This window comes from Ranitomeya imitator, chromosome 1 (assembly GCF_032444005.1).
Source record: "Ranitomeya imitator isolate aRanImi1 chromosome 1, aRanImi1.pri, whole genome shotgun sequence".
Classification (NCBI taxonomy): domain Eukaryota; kingdom Metazoa; phylum Chordata; class Amphibia; order Anura; family Dendrobatidae; genus Ranitomeya; species Ranitomeya imitator.
The window spans coordinates 918,626,052-918,645,565 of NC_091282.1; the positions used below are offsets into that span (position 1 = coordinate 918,626,052).

General features: G+C 45.5%; 1 protein-coding gene across 2 annotated transcripts in view; it reads right to left on the bottom strand.

Annotated features, from left to right (window-relative positions):
- Positions 1-508: 508 nt before the first annotated feature.
- The window catches only part of HERC3 (HECT and RLD domain containing E3 ubiquitin protein ligase 3), a 132,256-nt gene continuing 113,250 nt past the window's right edge, over positions 509-19,514 (bottom strand). Inside the window, exons 23-25 of one of the 2 annotated variants that reach the window (XM_069743539.1) lie at positions 15,611-15,794; positions 9,700-9,802; positions 509-1,317 (exon numbers count right to left, since the gene is read on the bottom strand). In XM_069743539.1, the coding sequence (XP_069599640.1) occupies positions 1,109-1,317; positions 9,700-9,802; positions 15,611-15,794 (496 nt within the window). In that variant the 3' untranslated portion in view covers positions 509-1,108. The remainder of the gene's footprint in view (positions 1,318-9,699; positions 9,803-15,610; positions 15,795-19,514) is intronic. The other variant, XM_069743538.1, reaches the window with a different exon arrangement.

Here is a 19,514-nt window from a genome sequence, read left to right on the forward strand (position 1 = left end):
GCTTATGTGGTATCCCATACTCTGAACATGTGTATCTTCTCGCTACGTACCTTTATTACAGGATGTGACATCACATGTGTCTTATTCCTGCTCTCCTCTTCCTCTTGAAAGGATTGTGTTTCCTATGCTGGGCAGTAAAGCAGAGTCTAATAGATATGCTATTGAGAGAGCCATTTACTGTTCTCTTTATATTTTTTGTGAACACTGTGATTATAGCATTCCATTGTGATAGAGGGGCATACAACTGAGAAGAGCCCCAGTGTATGGGGGTATGGAGGGTGGTTTGAGTTAGCAAAAAAATACAGTTGTCTACTTGAATATCCAACTCACCCACCGCAAGTCCTGCCAGCATTAAAACACTGATTGTGCGCAAAGCTACAGAAGAGAATGAGCATGTTTGAGATTAGCTAGCACCATCTGGTGTTCATCGAATAAATACAGACCCCCCCTCACCCCATGGTATCTGATGGGTAGGCTACATGTGACTGATAAGAAAAAACAGACAACATTCCAACTTTAAAAAGTTTTTATTAATTAAAAATATGATACAAAAAAACAACTTTTTTTTATCATTCAGCTTCTAAAGAAAGATATTAGAGAATCATTTGGAAATGCTAAGATAAAATGCAGTATTGCGAATATTCATGTTCCCGATATGCAAGGAGTACAGTCTCCAGATCCACTTAACTAAAACCAAAATCATGTCATGTAACCGAGGCCTTCAATGACCTGGAGACTTCTGGGGCTATAAAACCATTCTATCAGACAAGAATGAGCCCGAGGAATTCCTTTTTGGGGGAAACCGTGTTCTTACCACCCCGTGATATTACATAATGAATACAGAATACGCCCAAAGTAAGTCAAATGAACAGAATAAAAGCTACAAATAACACTGCAGATATCATAACACATATGAAAAGAGATATGCTAGGACATATGCATAGGATTTCTTTAGAACAATTTGTGTAATTTGGTTCTTTTACAAAAATAGAAACAGAAATAAATTTATGTATACAATATTGAGTGCATTTTACATTAAAATTAAATAAGCCCGATAAAGATAAAGTGCATATAGCCAAAGGGAAGCATGAAAACTCGGTGCTATGTCTCATACTAAGCTGAAACCCTCGTAATGGTCTATGGCTTGGGTAAGTCTTTCCCTGAGGATTTCTTTGCTGCTGTATTTGGGCAAGTCCAAAAGGTTGTAGCATGTGTGCGCTACAGGCAGGTAGTCCTCCCCACTGGATACAGACTGGATGATTATGTGCAAGCTGGACATGCCGTAGATAGGGATACGGTCACTGCCGGTGAGGAACACTGAAATGACAATGGTTCATAGTATTCATTAGTGGTGATCATTTAAAGGGAACATGTCAGATTCATGCTGGGGAAGCCATGGGCAGCATGAATCGGAGCTTGGCTGCCCTTTCTTTGAAAGGTTTGTAGCTTTGTAGAGAACTTATAGTTGGAAGACTATAGGGAGATACCTGTCAATCCCCTAGAGCGGTGCGAAATGAAGCCGGCTGGGGCAAGTGCCGGACTAGTCCCCTCAGTTCCTATAGTCCCTGGCCAAATCTTCAAACTATGTTTTCTCTGAAACGCTAGGAGTAAGACTTTCCTTGCTGCAATTTTGCAGCGAATCTGTTTCATGCTACCCACGGTCCAAGCAGCATGAATGTAATGTCACATTTCTCTTTTAGAGATAAAAAACAAAATAAGTAAAATAAAATAATTGCAATTTCTTATTATTATCATTTTTTATCTCCATAAAAATGGACCACAAAGTTATTTAATCACCAGATTTAGATTTAAGTTTTTAGCTTTAAAAAATAGGGATTTTTGTGTACTCACCGTAAAATCCCTTTCTCCGAGCCATTCATTGGGGGACACAGACCGTGGGTGTATGCTGCTGCCAATAGGAGGCTGACACTAAGTGATACAAAAAAAGTTAGCTCCTCCCCTGCAGTATAAACCCTCCTGCTGGCTCTCAGCTAACCAGTTCGGTGCAAAAGCAGTAGGAGATCAATAACAATATATGAGCGTATAGCATGTCATATTATATATGAGAGTATAGCATGTCAGATTATAAAAAACAATCATAAGCTAATAACAGGGTGGGAGCAGTGTCCCCCAATGAATGGCTCGGAGAAAAGGATTTTACGGTGAGTACACAAAAATCCCTATTTCTCCTTCGCCTCATTGGGGGACACAGACCGTGGGACGTCCCAAAGCAGTCCCTGGGTGGGGACAACAACAGATCAGGCCCTGTGTAACCGCTACTTACAAGTGCGCCACCGCGGCCTGCAGAGTCCGCCTGCCCAGACTCACATCTGTGGAAGTGTGGGAATTATAGTGCTTCAAGAATGCATGCGGACTGGACGAATCCGCAAGCTTGCAGGCGTGCCTTGCTGACGCCTGGTGCCTAGAACCCTTGATAGACAGGGAGATAGGCTGACATCTAGCACGGAAGGACTCCTGGATGGTGAAAAGAATTCACCATGTTATCATGGTCGATGAAACGGCTAAACCCTTCCTGAAAATGTCAGGAAGCCTTCCTCTACCGTCAGGAAGCCCAAATAAAACGTCCAACCTTCAGAAGGACGCCGTCCTCAAGACGTACCTACTCAGAGCACTCACTTCGTCCAGAATATGGGGGATCTTATTCCATTTTGTGGACTGGAGCCAAAAGAGATGAGGGAAGAACTATGCCCTCATAACAGTGGTAATACAGTACCACCTTGGTAACAAGGGATGGAGATGGCCTGAGGACAACCTTGCCTCGAAGGTAATAAGGGAAAAAAGTCTGAAAGAGCAGAGAAGCTAGCTCCGAAGACTCGTCAGAGTGAGAATATCGCAGAGGAGAACGGGACGACTTTCCCTGATAGTAAAGTCTGCCCGGATGAAAAAGGAGCCTACTGTAAGGCTCCTAGGAATAATAAGGTCCCAATGATCTAACGGTATGCGATAGGGAAGAACTACGTGTGAAAACTCCCTGTGAAAAAGTCCCTACTTGCGGTTGTGCTGCGATAAGGCGAGAAGATACTAGCTCCGCAAACAAAAAAAAACGGACGTGGTCAGTGCGGATCTCTGAGGATCACTGGGGCCCCTTTCTGCTTCCGAAAGGCTTTCGGAAGCAGTGGAAGGGGAGTTATGGAAACTGGTACCACGGCAGAACCAGAGCATGGAGAGCGATGGCTCTTGGATCTCGAGGCCGAACCACGAACTCGAGTACATTGGCCTTCAGTCTGGATGTCATCCCACCTACAACTGGAGAGCTCCAGTAAGGACAGATCTGATGGAAGACTTCGGGGTGAAGTTCCCACTGACTTGAGGCGGAACCCTGACGGCTGAATTTGTTTGCCGTTCAGAGTTCTACTTCTGGGATATATACTGCCGAGATCACCGAATAATAGACTTCGGCCCATCAGAGAAAGTGAGGTACCTCAGTCATGGCGCCTGACCGTGGGTACCTGCTAGATGACTGACGTAAGGCACCGCCGTGGCATTATCCAATTGAATTCGGATAGGGAGACCCGCCAGAAGGCAGTGGACCTGCTGTAAGACTACCGTTCGGATCTCCAGAACACTGATGGGGAGAAGAAGACTGGCATTGGAAGTTACTAATAACCATTGAACTGGGAGAAAGGCCCTGGATGAAGAAGGAGCTCAGAGACTATTGTCTAAAAGTCTGCTTGACTTGCTGAAAACGAGCGGAGCGAAGGAAACCACTTCCATTGTAATCACCATTTTTGCTCAGAACTCTCTTAGCAAATCGAATGAAATGAGGGGGTGAGTAATCAAGTGCTCAGAACTCTCTTTGCGCGAGCTCCCTGTTGAAGGGCCATGACCTTGTCTCGAGGAAGAATTACCATCCTTCTAGAAGTGTGCAGGATCATCCTCAAAAAGGATATCTGCTGGGCTGGAAATGAGGAGAACTTGTCTAAGTGTAGCTGCCAGCCCAGGAGAGAAGGTATCGCAAGAGATATAGACGACTCAGCGTAGTCCTGGAAGGTCGATCTTACTTTTCGTTCCCCTGTTTGGAACCAAGATCCCTTAGATCTAGACTGTGTTGGACAATCCTTATACAATCCTTTGTCAGTCTCCCACTCAAAAGATTTGATTGGCCAGTTGTTGCTGGTGTGAATCAAGGTAGTTAAGGTCTCCAGCCAGGAGACCATTGCTCTAGCAATCCATGCGGCCGCTAGGGAGGATAGAGCGCTGGACCCGAAGCCGCAACGAACCAGATTTGCTATCTGACAGTCCGTGGTATTTTTAATTGATGACCCATCAGGTAGGGATACTGGTAGGTATACCACAGGAGATTCTACCCGGTTAAACTGCCCCATGGCAGAATGTGCGGCTGCATCCAGCAGGTCATAGTCTATTGCCATCTTCTCTTTTCACAGTGCAGAGATAAAAATTAGGAACCCTCGATCCATCAACCTCTTAACAGGGAAGTGGAGAGGAATTGTCCGCCCTTTTGCATCATCCACTAAATAGTGGTGATGCAGAGGGGGGAGCTCGTACGCCAAAAAGGGTGCCTTTATATGTCCACAGAGTTCAGGTCTCCAGGTGGACAGGACAGGTTGTCTGGCGTTAGGCCTGGATGCAGAAGAAGAAACATGGAGACGACACTCCGTGTGCTCGTCTGTTGATGGTGTGGGGAGATCGGTGTCCTTTAAAGGACCCGTCGCCCTTAAAAAACAGGCCAGGCATGGCATCCCACGTAGAGGCTTCTGTCCAGTGAATCGCTTATCCGAATTGAATGGCAAATGCTCTCGACGGAGTTTAGTCTCTGAAGCTCTGGCAAGCTCAGGCAATATCCAATCCATATTCAGAGCCTTGTTGTCATCAAATCATTGGTGAGGGAGCAGGAAACGAAAAACTTCCGTTTTCTAGATGCCTGTATGTTTCTAGACGCCTGCACGTTTCTAGAATACTTGCCGCCCCTGCTAGCCGACGGCTCCCATGTAGGATAGGGACCATGTATATTGGTCCTGCGAGCACTCCAAACACAGAGGGTACACAGAGGGATTCAATCTCTTGGTCCGAGAACCATGGATTGGTCAGTGAAGAAGTCCACTGAGGGGAACTAGAGGATAAAGCTAAGGTCGGCGGCGGAGGGCTCCTCGGACTGATCAAGCGCCTTTAAGACCAGGGAATACTGGTCATGCACCTTTAAGACCACGAAATACTGGTCATACGCCTTTAAGACCAGGGAATACTGGTCATGCGCCTTTTACTGGTCATGCGCCTTTAAGACCAGGAAATACTGGTCATGCGCCTTTAAGACCAGGGAATACTGGTCATGCGCCTTTAAGACCAGGGAATACTGGTCATGCGCCTTTAAGACCAGGGAATACTGGTCATGCGCCTTTAAGACCAGAGAATACTGGACATGCACCTTTAAGACCAGAGAATACTGGACATGCGCCTTTAAGACCAGGGAATACTGGTCATGCGCCTTTAAGACCAGGGAATACTGGTCATGCGCCTTTAAGACCAGGGAATACTGGTCATGCGCCTTTAAGACCAGAGAATACTGGACATGCACCTTTAAGACCAGAGAATACTGGTCATGCGCCTTTAAGACCAGGGAATACTGGTCATGCGCCTTTAAGACAGGGAATCCTGGCCACATGCCTTTAAGACCAGGGAATACTGGTCATGCGCCTTTAAGACCAGGGAATACTGGTCATGCGCCTTTAAGACCAGGGAATACTGGTCATGCGCCTTTAAGACAGGGAATCCTGGCCACATGCCTTTAAGACCAGGGAATACTGGTCATGTGCCTTTAAGACCAGGTACTTCCTTACCCGGGTACTGATGTAGAGTCGATGTGCCCCTTTAATGCAAAAATACTGTCACCCCAGTGTGAGCTGGCCGGGTGGACCAAGATGGCCACCGGGAGCTGCAGAGTTGATAAAATCTCGCAGAGAGCGAGAAGCGCCAATTTGGGGGGCGAAGCCACAGACACGATGTTGAATAGGCCTAAGCCGGGGCCTAAATTTCTGTAGCCGGCGGAAGTCACCAGTGGGTCGTTCCAGGCAAGACTTCCAGGATGCGGCCTACAAATCGTCCGAAGCCGGGGGTAAATTTTTGCAGCCATCCAGAGCGTTACCTCAGAGAGGTGGGCCACAGGGAAGTGGCTGAGGCTGCCTGTCAGCATGTGAATATCCCACTGAAGATGGATCCACTCACCATTGGTGCGCGTCCCGGCATGGAGCCGCCGCGGATGTGGGTTTCAGCGCTGTTCTGTGCAGCGTGGACGGTGCAGGGATAAGCCTCAATCCATCATCCGTTTGTTAGGGAGGTGGAGAGGAACCGTCCGCCTCCTTGTGCCATCCGCTTTACCAGTGGTGGGACAGTGGGGGCTGCTCGGACGCCATAGAGAGGGGCCTCTGTACAGCCACGGAGTTCAGTCCGGGTGGACAGGGCTGGTTGTCCGGAATTAGGCCTGGCTCCAGGAGAGGATACATGGAGGCGACACTCCATGTGGTCACCTGCTGCTGGTGTGGGGAGATCGGGACCGTGAAAGGAACCGTCGCCCCTGAAGTGAGCTCAGGCAAGGCTTCCCACGTCGCAGGAGAGGGTACGGGGAGGTATACTCGCCGTGCTCGCCTGTTGATGGTTCGGGGGAGATCGGAAACTTGAAAGGAACCGTCGCCCCCTTCACTCCGTTAATTAAAAAATAAAAATTTACAGAAAAGTAAACAATAAAATAAAAACGTTGGGGTCTGAAACAGACCCATGTGCCTCCTACAGACACTAAGCAAGAACTGGTTAGCTGAGAGCCAGCAGGAGGGTGTATACTGCAGGGGTGATCACTTTTTTTGTATCACTTAGTGTCAGCCTCCTATTGGCAGCAGCGTACACCCAACGGTCTGTGTCCCCCAATGAGGCGAAGGAGAAAATGTTTTTCACTAGAAATTTATGCTTTGGAGCCATAAAAAAAAAAGTATATTCAGGTTCTGGATAATAATTTAATTCAACCCCTTTCTGACGTCCTCAACACCCTCACTTCCGACTTGTGCTGTAAATGCACAGAGCCCCATACTCCGCAGATAATGACTGACTCACAGCCAGGACCTGCCTCTAACAGAGCCGGGTGGAACAGAGCTCTGGTTGTGACTGTTAACCTGTTAAATGCTGCTGTCAATCTCTGACAATGGCATGAACAGTGCGCCGGCATGGGTGAGATATCTTTGTATGTACTCATTGGCTATCCCGCAAAACGCTAGTGGGGCACCAATGGGTGGATATGACAGCTGGGGGTCTGCACTGACACCTAGTGAATGTGAATTTTTGCTACATACAGCAATACTGTGGTAATACTGTATAAAGCACAAGAAATCGGATGATCGCAGTTTCAAGTTCCCTAAGTGGACTAACAAATACAGTAAAAAAAAAAAAAATAGTAAAAATAAAAATCATTTTTATTTTCACCCATTCAAAATAAAGATATTTAAAAAATACACGTGGTATCACCTATATAAAAGTCCGATCTAGCAAAATATAAAATGAATGAAACCAATCGGTAAACATAGTAAAACAATAAAAAAAACAAAAACAAAAAAAAAATCCTGGATTCCTGTTGCCGCAACACCGTAAAAAATACTGTGAGAAGCAATGAAAACATCATATGTATCCTATAACAATTAATCAGTCTCGCCTCACAAAAAAAATATGCCATCACACAGTGCCAAGAGCTGACAAATAAAAATGTTACGGAAAAAGGGTGACATTTAAATTTTTTTTTTTACAAATGTTTATTTTGTTTTCAATATTTTGGTGGTAAAAAAATAAAGTATATAAATTGGAAAAAAATGTGTTATCAACATAATCATGCCGACAAAGAGAATCTTTGTCAGGTCTACAGTGCTAAAGAACCCTAATGCAACTGAACAATGTAAAAAAATAAATAAAAAAAAAACAACAACATTTACGTAATAAAAAATATAGTATCTACAGTTGTACTAACCCAAGCTATTAAGTTATCACATTGACTAACCTTTACTGTAAATGTTAATAATCAACATTAACCAATAAGTTACAGTAGGGAAAATAAGTATTTGATCCCTTGCTGATTTTGTAAGTTTGCCCACTGGCAAAGACCTGAACAGTCTATAATTTTAAGGGTCGGTTAATTTTAACATTGAGAGATAGAATATCAAAAATAAAATCCAGAAAATCACTGTTTAAATTATATAAATGTATTTGCATTTTGCAGTGAGAAAGAAGTAATTGATCCCCTACCAACCATTAAGAGTTCTGGCTCCTACAGCCAGTTAGACACTACTAATCAACTTGTTACCGGCACTAAAGACAGCTGTCTTACATAGTCACCTTTATAAAAGACTCCTGCCCACAGACTCAATTAATCAGTCTGACTCTACCCTCTACAACATGGGCAAGACCAAAGAGGTTTATAAGGTTGTCAGGTACAAGATCATAGACCTGTACAAAGCTGGAATGGGCTACAAACCCATAAGTAAGACACTGGGTGAGAAGACAGCTGTTGGTGCAATAGTAAGAAAATGGAAGAAATACATAATGACTGTCAATCATCATCGATATGGGGAACCATGCAAAATCTCACCTCGTGGGGTATCCTTGGTCATGAGGAAGATGAGAGTTCAGCACATGTGCAGGCCCATCTGAAATTTGCCAATGAGCACCTGGATGATTCTGTGAGTGATTGGGAGAAGGTGCTGTGGTCAGATGAGACAAAAATTGAGCTCTTTGGCAATAACTCAACTCGCCGTGTTTGGAGGAAGAGAAATGCTGACGATGACCCAAAGAACACCGTCCTCACTGTCAAGCATGGGGGTGGAAACATTATGTTTTGGGGGTGTTTCTCTGCTAAGGACACAGGACTACTTCACCGCATCAATGAAAGAATGGATGGAGCCATGTACTGAAAAACCCAGAGTGTCAACCTCCTTCCCTCCGAAAGGACATTCAAAATGGTTCATGGCTGGGTCTTCCAGCAAGAAAATGACCCAAAACATACAGCCAAGGCAACAAAGGAGTGTCTCAAAAAGAAGCACATTAAGGTCTTGGAGTGGCCTAGCTAGTTTCCAGTTCTTAATTCCATAGAAAACTTATGGAGAGAGTTGAAACTCCGAGTTGCCACGCGACAGCCTCAAAATCTTAATGATTTAGAGATGATCTGCAAAGATGAGTGGACCAAAATTCCTCCTGTGCGCAAACCTCATCATCAACTACAAAAAACGTCTGACTGCTGTGCTTGCCAGCAATGGTTTTGCTAGTATTAAGTCTCGTTTGCCAGATGGATCAAATACTTATTTCTCACTGCAAAATGCAAATAAATTTATATAATTTATACAATGTGATTTTCTGGATTTTAATTTTTGATATTCTATCTCTCAATGTTAAAATTAACCCACCCTTAAAATTGTAGACCATTCATGTCTTTGTCAGTGGGCAAACATACAAAATCAGCGAGGGGTCAAATACTTATTTGCCGCACTGTATATATAACCTTAAAAAGGCGTCTATAGGAACTAACGGGTATTTCCCAGCACTACACATGGAGATTCAGGGCACTGGGGATCTATAGCATATGTTTACTGCAAGAATAACCCGTGAGGACATTTTCTTACTTATCTGGCTTTAGAATATTCTTGATTGTTCAACTGAATTATCAAAACATACAAATGGACTACAATATCTTACATAGAAACCTCTTCTTCTTCTCCAGTGGGAAATCATGGAACGTCTCCCAGAACATCCTCACAGTTGGGTGCCCGTCTGAATATTCACCTTTATAGACAGCGCTCTATGAAAGATCCATGCAAGGTCTTATTAGTCAAAACAGGTATGTCTACTGCATATTCATGAAACCTAAAACATAACACTTAATTAACATTTTTTTAAAAAACAGAACACCACAACATACGAAAACAGACTTGTGCATTAACCAAAGTCAATCGGACAAGGTACTGATAAACAGTCCAGAGGAAAATACTCAGTAGACAAATTTGTTCACTGCACAGCCCTTAAGGTTGTTATTCAAACATACACCTTTTCCAGTAAGGCTACGTTCAGACTAGCGTTGTGCTAGTGTGCGTCGGGTTAGCGTCGGGCGACGCAGCGGCGATGCACGCGTCATGCGCCCCTATGTTTAACATGGGGGACGCATGCGTTTTTGTTTGTTGCGTTTTGCGACGCATGCTTCTTTTTTGCCGCAAGCGTCGGACCAAGAAAACGCAACAAGTTGCATTTTTCTTGCGTCCGATTTTCGGCAAAAAACGACGCACGCGTCGCAAAACGCAGCGTTTTTGCGTGCGTTTTGCCGCGTTTTTGCGTGCGTCGCGTCGCCGACGCAGCAGCGCACAACGCTAGTCTGAACGTAGCCTAAAGCAGAGACCAAATGTATGTTAAAAAGTACTACTGTTGCTAAAGAAAAATAAACCATCTATAAGGTGATAAATCAACACCGCCGATCATCACCAGTATAATGCTTTAAGTGCAGGGGGGTACATATAGAATTATCAGAACGATCTCACCCAATTATGATGATACCGCATGCTGAAATGTGTCCCCCATGTCTGAACAAGAGTCCAATGGATCAATTTCCACTTTTTGGATTTGTTGGACTCAAAGACCACCTCCTGCGTTCTGAACCACCTCCCTACGCGTTTCATCCCAGAGAGGAATCATCAGGGGACAGGGTAGTCAGTCCGTGGTCATTAAATTGATGGAGTGCTCAACCGAGATAAAAATCTCTAGGGAGCCTCTCGTGAATTATATCCAAAATGGCATCTCTTTTATAAGGTACTCCTATCAGAGGTAATGCTCACTTATCAAAGGCAGCCGAGATGTAGCCTATCAGACAATGGCTTGCAGCCGATACTCAGTGGTCTGACTAACCTCATTAGTGATTCAGGGTTACAGCCTCCAAAGCGGCGATATGTGTCCCACGTGGGGTGCATGCCGAAAATGGCGTGCAGCGGTTACACTTCCGCCTTGCAATCCATGGGCGCGCACCATTGACTCAAAACAGTGAGTCATTACCGTGCGCAGAAGCCCTGGAACGCGAGCGGTAAAGGGGCGTGTACCTGCTCTATGACCACTTCCGATCTGACGCTCCAGATCCCCAGTGCCAGACCTAATAGTCACACTAACTGCACGGCATTCACCGGCAATCATCGGCAGAGATCCACGCAGTCAGCGCACATAAACCCAGAGCCTCAGAAGTTCGATCCATGCGACGATCTCCTCGCATGAACACTTCGTGCTCCGCAATGTGCTCATACCCCATTTTTTGTATACCCCATTTTTATCATAAAGTGCCCCTTAATAAAAGTTGTATCAGGCATTATGATAAGGCCAATACTCCCAGATCTCCCATTCTTATCAGACATATGACTCCATTCAGTGCACCGCACAAACAAAGGAATCCCTATACTTTATGTCGTTCAATCAAGGGGGATTATTTTAGCCTATATATTTTTATTATTTATTATCAATGGGGGAAAAGGGGGCTGAGTGTAACCAAACCATTTTATGAGGGGGACAAGCCACTGGGCTTTGATGATGAGCATTAAATGGTTGCGTCTTAAAGAAAAAAGGAAATTTTTCTCACTTTTAGCTCTTTCGTCCTAAAAATAGAAGACGACCAGAGGGCACAAAGGAAACTGATATAAATATCAGTACAAAAAAAACGAGTATTTTTGGCTGGCTTCAAATGTAGGACATGGAAAGACAAATTTGATCCCAAAGAGGAACAAGGACATCTAAAAAAGAGAGGGGGGATGGTGAGGAAGGAGAGATCGATATGAATGAGGCAAACCAGGCACCAGGTCCACAGGAAATGAAAACCGCCAGTGTCAAGAAAATAAAGTAGGAAAAGGAAAAAAGGGGTCTAGAATACCACCAAAGCCTAAGTATAGCCCTGATAACACACTATACTACCTCCGCCCTACCTAACAGCGGAGGTTGGCACCCTAGACCTGTGCGGTGGCGCCCCCACTCGACAGCGGTTGTCCCTGACTGGAATCACCTGTTAAAGCCCTTATAGCTTCAGAGAAAAGAAACAAAAGAGAGCTGTTCGTTCAGTTCCATTAGGTGCATAGAACCCAATTTATATATCCATCTTGTCTCATGCTGAAGGATTATTTTATCCCAGTCTCCCCCCCGTGATGGTTTCGTGACCTTTTCAATGCCCATGAATTTCACTGCTGATGTATCACCTCCATGGGCAGAATTCATATGTCTAGCCAACGGGGTATCCCTCTTGTTTACGATGTCCCTGAGGTGTTCTCCAACCCTCCTCCTTAACTCTCTGATTGTTTTGCCAACATATATGAGATCACAATCACAAATAGCTCTGTAGATGACACCCTCACTTTTACAGTTTATGAAAGACATGATCTTAAATTTTTCAGTTTTATCAGTTGACTGAAAAGATTTTCCTACTTCAATGTTTTTACAGGCTACACAGCCACTGCACCTATGACAACCAGTCACATTAGATGTTAACCATGTATTTTGTTGTGGTTCAGAAAAATGGCTATGTACTAGCCGATCCTTAATCGATCGTCCCCTCTGAAATGTAATTTGGGGGAATGGAGGTAAGGAATCACCAATGTCCTTATCCATTTTTAATATTGGCCAGTGTTTGTTCAGGCTTGCAAGGCGGAAGTGTAACCGCTGCACGCCGTTTTCGGCGTGCACCCCACGTGGGACACATATCGCCGCTTTGGAGGCTGTAACCCTGAATCACCAATGAGGTTAGTCAGACCACTGAGAATCGGCTGCAAGCCATTGTCTGATAGGCTACATCTCAGCTGCCTTTGATAAGTTTAGCATTACCTCTGATAGGAGTACCTTATAAAAGAGATGCTATTTTGGATATAATTCATGAGAGGCTCCCTAGAGATTTTTATCTCGGTTGAGCAATCCATCAATTTAATGACCAAGGACTGACTACCCTGTCCCCTGATGATTCCTCTCTGTGATGAAACGAGTTGGGAGGTGGTCCAGAACGCAGGAGGTGGTCTTTGAGTCCAACAAATCAAAAAAGTGGAAATTGATCCATTGGACTCTTGTTCAGACATGGGGGACACATTTCAGCATGCGGTATCATCATAATTGGGTGAGATCGTTCTGATAATTCTATATGTACCCCCCTGCACTTAAAGCATTATACTGGTGATGATCGGCGGTGTTGATTTATCACCTTATAGATGGTTTATTTTTCTTTAGCAACAGTAGTACTTTTTGTCATACATTTGGTCTCTGCTTTTCCGGAAAAGGTGTATGTTTGAATAACAACCTTAAGGGCTGTGCAGTGAACAAATTTGTCTACTGAGTATTTTCCTCTGGACTGTTTATCAGTACCTTGTCCGATTGACTTTGGTTAATGCACAAGTCTGTTTGTGTATGTTGTGTCCTGTTTTTTAAAAAAATGTTAATTAAATGTTATGTTTTAGGTTTCCCTTAGCTATTTTGAACAAATTTTTGGGTACCCAATTCTGTCTTTATTTGAGTGGTTAACCCCTTCATGACCATGGGATTTTTCGTTTTTCCGTGTTCGTTTTTCACTCCCCTCCTTCCCAGAGCCATAACTTTTTTATTTTTCCGTCAATTTGGCCATGTGAGGGCTTATTTTTTGCGGGACGAGTTGTACTTTTGAAATACATCATTGGTTTTAGCATGTCGTGTACTAGACAATGGGAAAAAAATTCCAAGTGCGGTGAAATTGCAAAAAAAGTGCAGTCCCACACTTGTTTTTTGTTTGGCTTTTTTGCTAGGTTCACTAAATGCTAAAACTGACCTGCCATTATGATTCTCCAGGTCAGTACGAGTTCATAGACACCTAACATGACTAGGTTATTTTTTATCTAAGTGGTGAAAGAAAATTCCAAACTTTGCTAAAAAAAAAAGAATTGCGCCATTTTCCGATACTCGTAGCGTCTCCATTTTTCGTGATCTGGGGTCGGTTGAGGGCTTATTTTTTGCGTGCCGAGATGACATTTTTAATGATAGCATTTTGGTGCAGATACGTTCTTTTGATCGCCCGTTATTGCATTTTAATGCAATGTCGCGGCGACCAAAAAAACGTAATTCTGGCGTTTCGCATTTTTTTCTCGCTACGCCGTTTAGTGATCAGGTTATTGCTTTTTTTTAATTGATAGATCGGGCGATTCTGAGCGCGGCGATACCAAATATGTGTAGATTTGATATTTTTTTATTGATTTATTTTGATTGGGGCGAAAGGGGGGTGATTTAAACTTTTATATATTTTTTTATTTTTTTCAACTTTTTTTTTTAACTTTTGCCATGCTTCAATAGCCTCCATGGGAGGCTAGAAGCAGGCACAACTCGATCGCCTCTGCTACATAGCAGCGATCTGCTGATCGCTGCTATGTAGCAGAAATGCAGGTATGCTGTGAGCGCCGACCACAGGGTGGCGCTCACAGCCACCGGCGATCAGTAACCATAGAGGTCTCAAGGACCTCTATGGTTACAATGGAGACGCATCGCCGACCCCCGATCATGTGACGGGGGTCGGCGATGATGTCATTTCCGGCCGCCCGGCCGGAAGCGATAGTTAAATGCCGCTGTCTGCGTTTGACAGCGGCATTTAACTAGTTAATAGGTGCGGGCAGATCGCGATTCTGCCCGCGCCTATTACGGGCACATGTCAGCTGTTCAAAACAGCTGACATGTCCCGGCTTTGATGCGGGCTCACCGCGGAGCCCTGCATCAAAGCAGGGGATCTGACCTTGGACGTACTATCCCGTCCAAGGTCAGATAGGGGTTAATAACCCCTCTTTTAGCTATATATTGCATATTCATGAACAATCACCATGCCAGATAAAGTTCAAGTTACTGTTTGTCTATCATTTACTAAATATAAGGTATATTAAGCTATAGGGTGAACTCTATGGACTTAAGTCTACCTTTAACCTTAAAAACTATGAAACAAAGTCACTAGTGATGAGCGAATATACTCGTTACTCGAGATTTCCAGAGTACGCTTGGGGGCCCTCCGAGTATTTTTTAGTGCTCAGAGATTTAGGTTTTTTCGCCGCAGCTGGATGATTCACCTCTCTTAGCCTGCTTTATTACATGTGGGGATTCCCTAGCAACCAGGCAACCCCAACATTTACTTAGCCTGGCTAATAGCTGTAAATCATTCAGCTGAGGCGATGAAAATGAAATCTCCGAGCACTAAAAAAATACTCGGAGGACACCCAAGCGTGCTCGGGAAATCTCGAGTAACGAGTATATTCGCTCATCACTAAAAGTCACACCACACATTTACTCTAGTAAGATGTCTTTAGAGAATATATTGTGCTGTCTTTACTCCTAATGACCAAGGTCATCTTCTGACTGCCCCGCTAAATTTGGCTGCGCATTAGAACTTGTCAGTGCTCACCTATTTCATCACGATCAGACAACCATCTAATCATAGGGTCCTACTGACTCCCCCCAAGAGAAGATGTCGAGGGAAAAAAGGATAAAATGTGTTGGATTGCAACATGCCAGGCATATAGTTCCCAATTTTAGAGGGTCAAGAGGTGTCAAAGTTGGTTACTTTTCATATGTAGCCACCTCATAGTCGTCATAGTCTCACCTCTTCCAGCTCCTGCCAGTTATAGTTTGTGCTACCAACGACCATGGCTCGGAGTTCAGATGGCTGAAAAAGCTCCAACACTTTGCCACCACAAACTTTTAGAAATCCGGTGGAGAATGCCTCATACCATTCTTGTACCGACTGATTGAAGACATAGTCAATGTAAGCATCAACAAATTCTTTCCTACAAGATGTAAAGCGTAAAATACATAACAGATCCATAAATATCTCTTTCTGAGAAACCCTTGTACAGAACCAGTAAGGTCTTCTGTGTTTCACTTTTTTTTAATTTCAAGCTTTTCAATATTTTCGGCCTACATCCCCCTCCATGTTCAATTCCATGATAGAAAAGTAAATAGGGATTTTTGTGTACTCACCGTAAAATCCTTTTCTCCAAGCCAATCATTGGGGGACACACGACCATGGGTGTTATGCTGCTGCCACTAGGAGGACACTAAGTTAACACAGAAAGATTAACTTCTCCTCTGCCGTATACACCCCTTCACTGGCCAGTATTCATCCAGTTCAGTAGTAAAGCACTAGGAGTATTAAACGAAAGACAATAAAACTATGTCAAAACCAAAAGAAGTAACAACAAGCCAAAAGGCTAACAGGGTGGGTGCTGAGTCCCCCAATGATTGGCTCAGAGAAAAGGATTTTACGGTGAGTACACAAAAATCCCTATTTCTCCTACGCCTCATTGGGGGAAACACAGGACCATGGGACATCCTAAAGCTGTCCCTGGATGGGGAGCAACATAGCTTGTAATACCCCAAGTACCACTGGCTTACAGCTAAGGTACCTCCGCCTGCAGAATGCGCCTGCCAAGGGCAGCATGTGCAGAGGACAGAGAATAAATGTGGTAGTGTTTTGTAAAAGTATGCAAGCTGGACCAGGGCGCAGATTTGCAGACCTGTTGTGCTGACGCCTGGTGCCTAATGGCCCAAGAGGCGCCCACCGACCGAGTAGAATGGGCCTTAATCCCTGCTGTGATAGGAACACCCCTGACACAATAGGATTCATGAATAGCCGATCTAATCCATTTGGCTAGAGTAGCCTTGGAAGCGGGAGAGCCCTTCCTTTGTCCCTCTGGAAGTACGAAAAGGACATCGGACTTGCGGAAGGGAGCCGTCCGTGAGATGTACCGTCGAAGGGCCCTAACCACATCGAGAGTGTGCAGAGCTTTCTCAACGAGATGGACTGGTGCCGGACAGAATGAAGGCAGAATAATCTCCTCATTGAGGTGGAAGGAGGAAACGACTTTGGGTAGAAAAGAAGAAGTCCTCAAGACTGCATTATCTGGGTGAAAGATCAGAAACGGGGGTCGGCAGGAAAGAGCCGCCAACTCCGAGACACGCCTGATTGACGTAATAGCCACTAGAAAAGCTACCTTCCAGGAAAGGAAGGTCAGAGAGACGTCCGGCAGTGGTTTGAAGGGGGCTTCCTGAAGAGCTCCAAGGACCAAATGAAGATCCCATGGATTCAAAGGCATTTTGTAGGGAGGCGCCACACGGGAAGCTCCCTGAATGAACGTCTTATCCAATAATCTGGTGGCAATTTTTCGTTGGAACAGGACTGACAATGCTGACACTTGTCCTTTGAGAGAGCTAAGTGCGAGACCCGACTCTAGGCCTGATTGGAGAAATTCCAATATGGAAGGAATGGAGAATACCAGAGGAGAACGTCCATGGGTGTTGCACCATGTGAAGAAGATTCACCAGGTACGGTGGTAAATGCGCATGGACACGGGTTTCCTAGCCCTGACCATGGTGGAGGATACCTTGGGGGAGAATCCAGCTTGGCCTAGAATCCAGGATTCAACGGCCACACCGTCAAAGACAGGGCCCCAGAGTTCTGGTGGTAAATTGGGCCCTGTGAGAGAAGATCCATGCGATCTGGAAGCCGCCAGGGGACGTCGGTGACCAGCTGAAACAGTTCCACGTACCATGCCCGGCGCGGCCAGTCCGGCGCCACAAGGATCACTGGTACCCCCTCCGCCCTGATCTTCTTGATGACCCTCGGTAGCAGGGGAAGAGGAAAAATGTACAGGAGGTGGAATTGATGCCACGGCACGACCAGGGCATCTGCTCCGACGGCACGTGGGTCGAGGGATCGGGCAATGAACTGTGGGACCTTGATGTTTAGCCTGGAAGCCATGAGGTCCACGTCCAGGGTCCCCCAGCGATGACAAATCTGCTGGAAAACTTCAAGGGTGGAGGGACCACTTGCCCGAGGCGAGACCCTGGCAACTGAGGAAGTCCGTCGCCCAATTTTCCACACCTGGTATGTGGATCACCGAGATGGGCGAATGGCTGCTCTCAGCCCAACGGAGAATGTGGGTCACTTCGAGCATGGCCGTCTTGCTGCGGGTTCCCCCTTGACGGTTGATGTACGCCACCGCTGTAGCGTTGTCAGACTGGATTCTGATGGGGTGAGGGAGGCTGCCAGGAGATGGTGAAAGCTGAGTAACGCTAGTCTGATCGCTCGATTTCCTGGATATTGATGGGGAGACATGACTCTCGAGTGGACCACTGCCCTTGTACTGTGTGGTGGTTGAAAACTGCACCCCAACCCAAGAGGCTGGCATCGGTGGTCACCACCAGCCAAGGCACTGGGAGAAAGGACTTTCCTTGGTCCAGGGAGGACGTTAGCGTCCACCACCTGAGGGTCTGCCTGAACTGTGGAGACAGACTGAAACGACGGTCGAGAGAGGACGGGTTCCCGTTCCATGCAGACAGCAGTGCATGTTGTAAGGGACGGAGGTGGAATTGAGCAAACGGAACCGCTTCTATGGCTGTTACCATCTTCCCGAGAATGCACATGCTGTAACGAATGGAGTGGGAGACTGGGCGGGAGAGACTCCGTACTCCCTGCTGGAAGGCCAAGGCCTTTTCTGGAGGGAGAATGACCAAGCCGCGGGAAGTGTCCAGAGTCATTCCAAGAAAGGAAAGAAAGGTAATCCGCTGAGACGGGATCGGAGAAGATTTTTCGAAGTTTATCTTCCAACCCAGGCGAGAAAGAGTATCCACCGTGAGATTCATGGACTCCTCGCAGGCTGAATATGATGGGCCTTTTATCAGTAGATCGTCCAGGTACGGAAGTACCACCACTCCCCGAGCATAAAGAATGGCCATGGCAGTGGCCATGACCTTGGGGAAAACTCTGGGAGCGGTGGCGAGGCCGAAGGGTAAGGCCAGTCAGGATTCCCCTGACCGCTGCCCCCAATTTGTCACGATTCACACCGTGACCGTCACCCCTACGTCACGGGTCGGGGTGACTTTAGGCCAACAGACGGCTATCACATGTGCAGGGGGGCTTATCTTAGTTATCCCTCCACTGCTAACAATGTGATGAAAAAACACCCACAAGGCTATTGACCTCTTAGTTTCCAGCAGGGGCTTATTTTAGGTATCCCACTGCTTTTCAATATACCACAAACTGCAGGGATTTATGTATATCCCGCTTACAGTTCCACTTAACACTTGCAGCTCTCTGGCGCCCCCCTTACTCTCAGGTCAGATTAGGTACTGCACCCTGGGTAATTGGTCGCCCGACAGGCTGCCTGCTATGTACTGGCTATTGGGCACGCTGCAGCGACGCGATAAACTACTCCCACTTAGGCAGGAACAATAATTATCAACGCCGCAGTTGCTACAACATAATCCAAGTCAGCACGCTATCGCTGCCACCAGCTTCGATTAAACGGGTCCGAAGCTAACCCAACACAACAGTAGCGTATTTCCCTTCAGAAGACTTAGGGTACGGTTTTTAGAGCATGGAGAATGAACTAACATATAATATTATATCCCATAAAAATTAGGCAGTGCTTTATCAAAAATATTTTACAAAGATGTTACAAATGAGACAATTGCAAATATGTACAAGGGTAATTATGAAATAAACA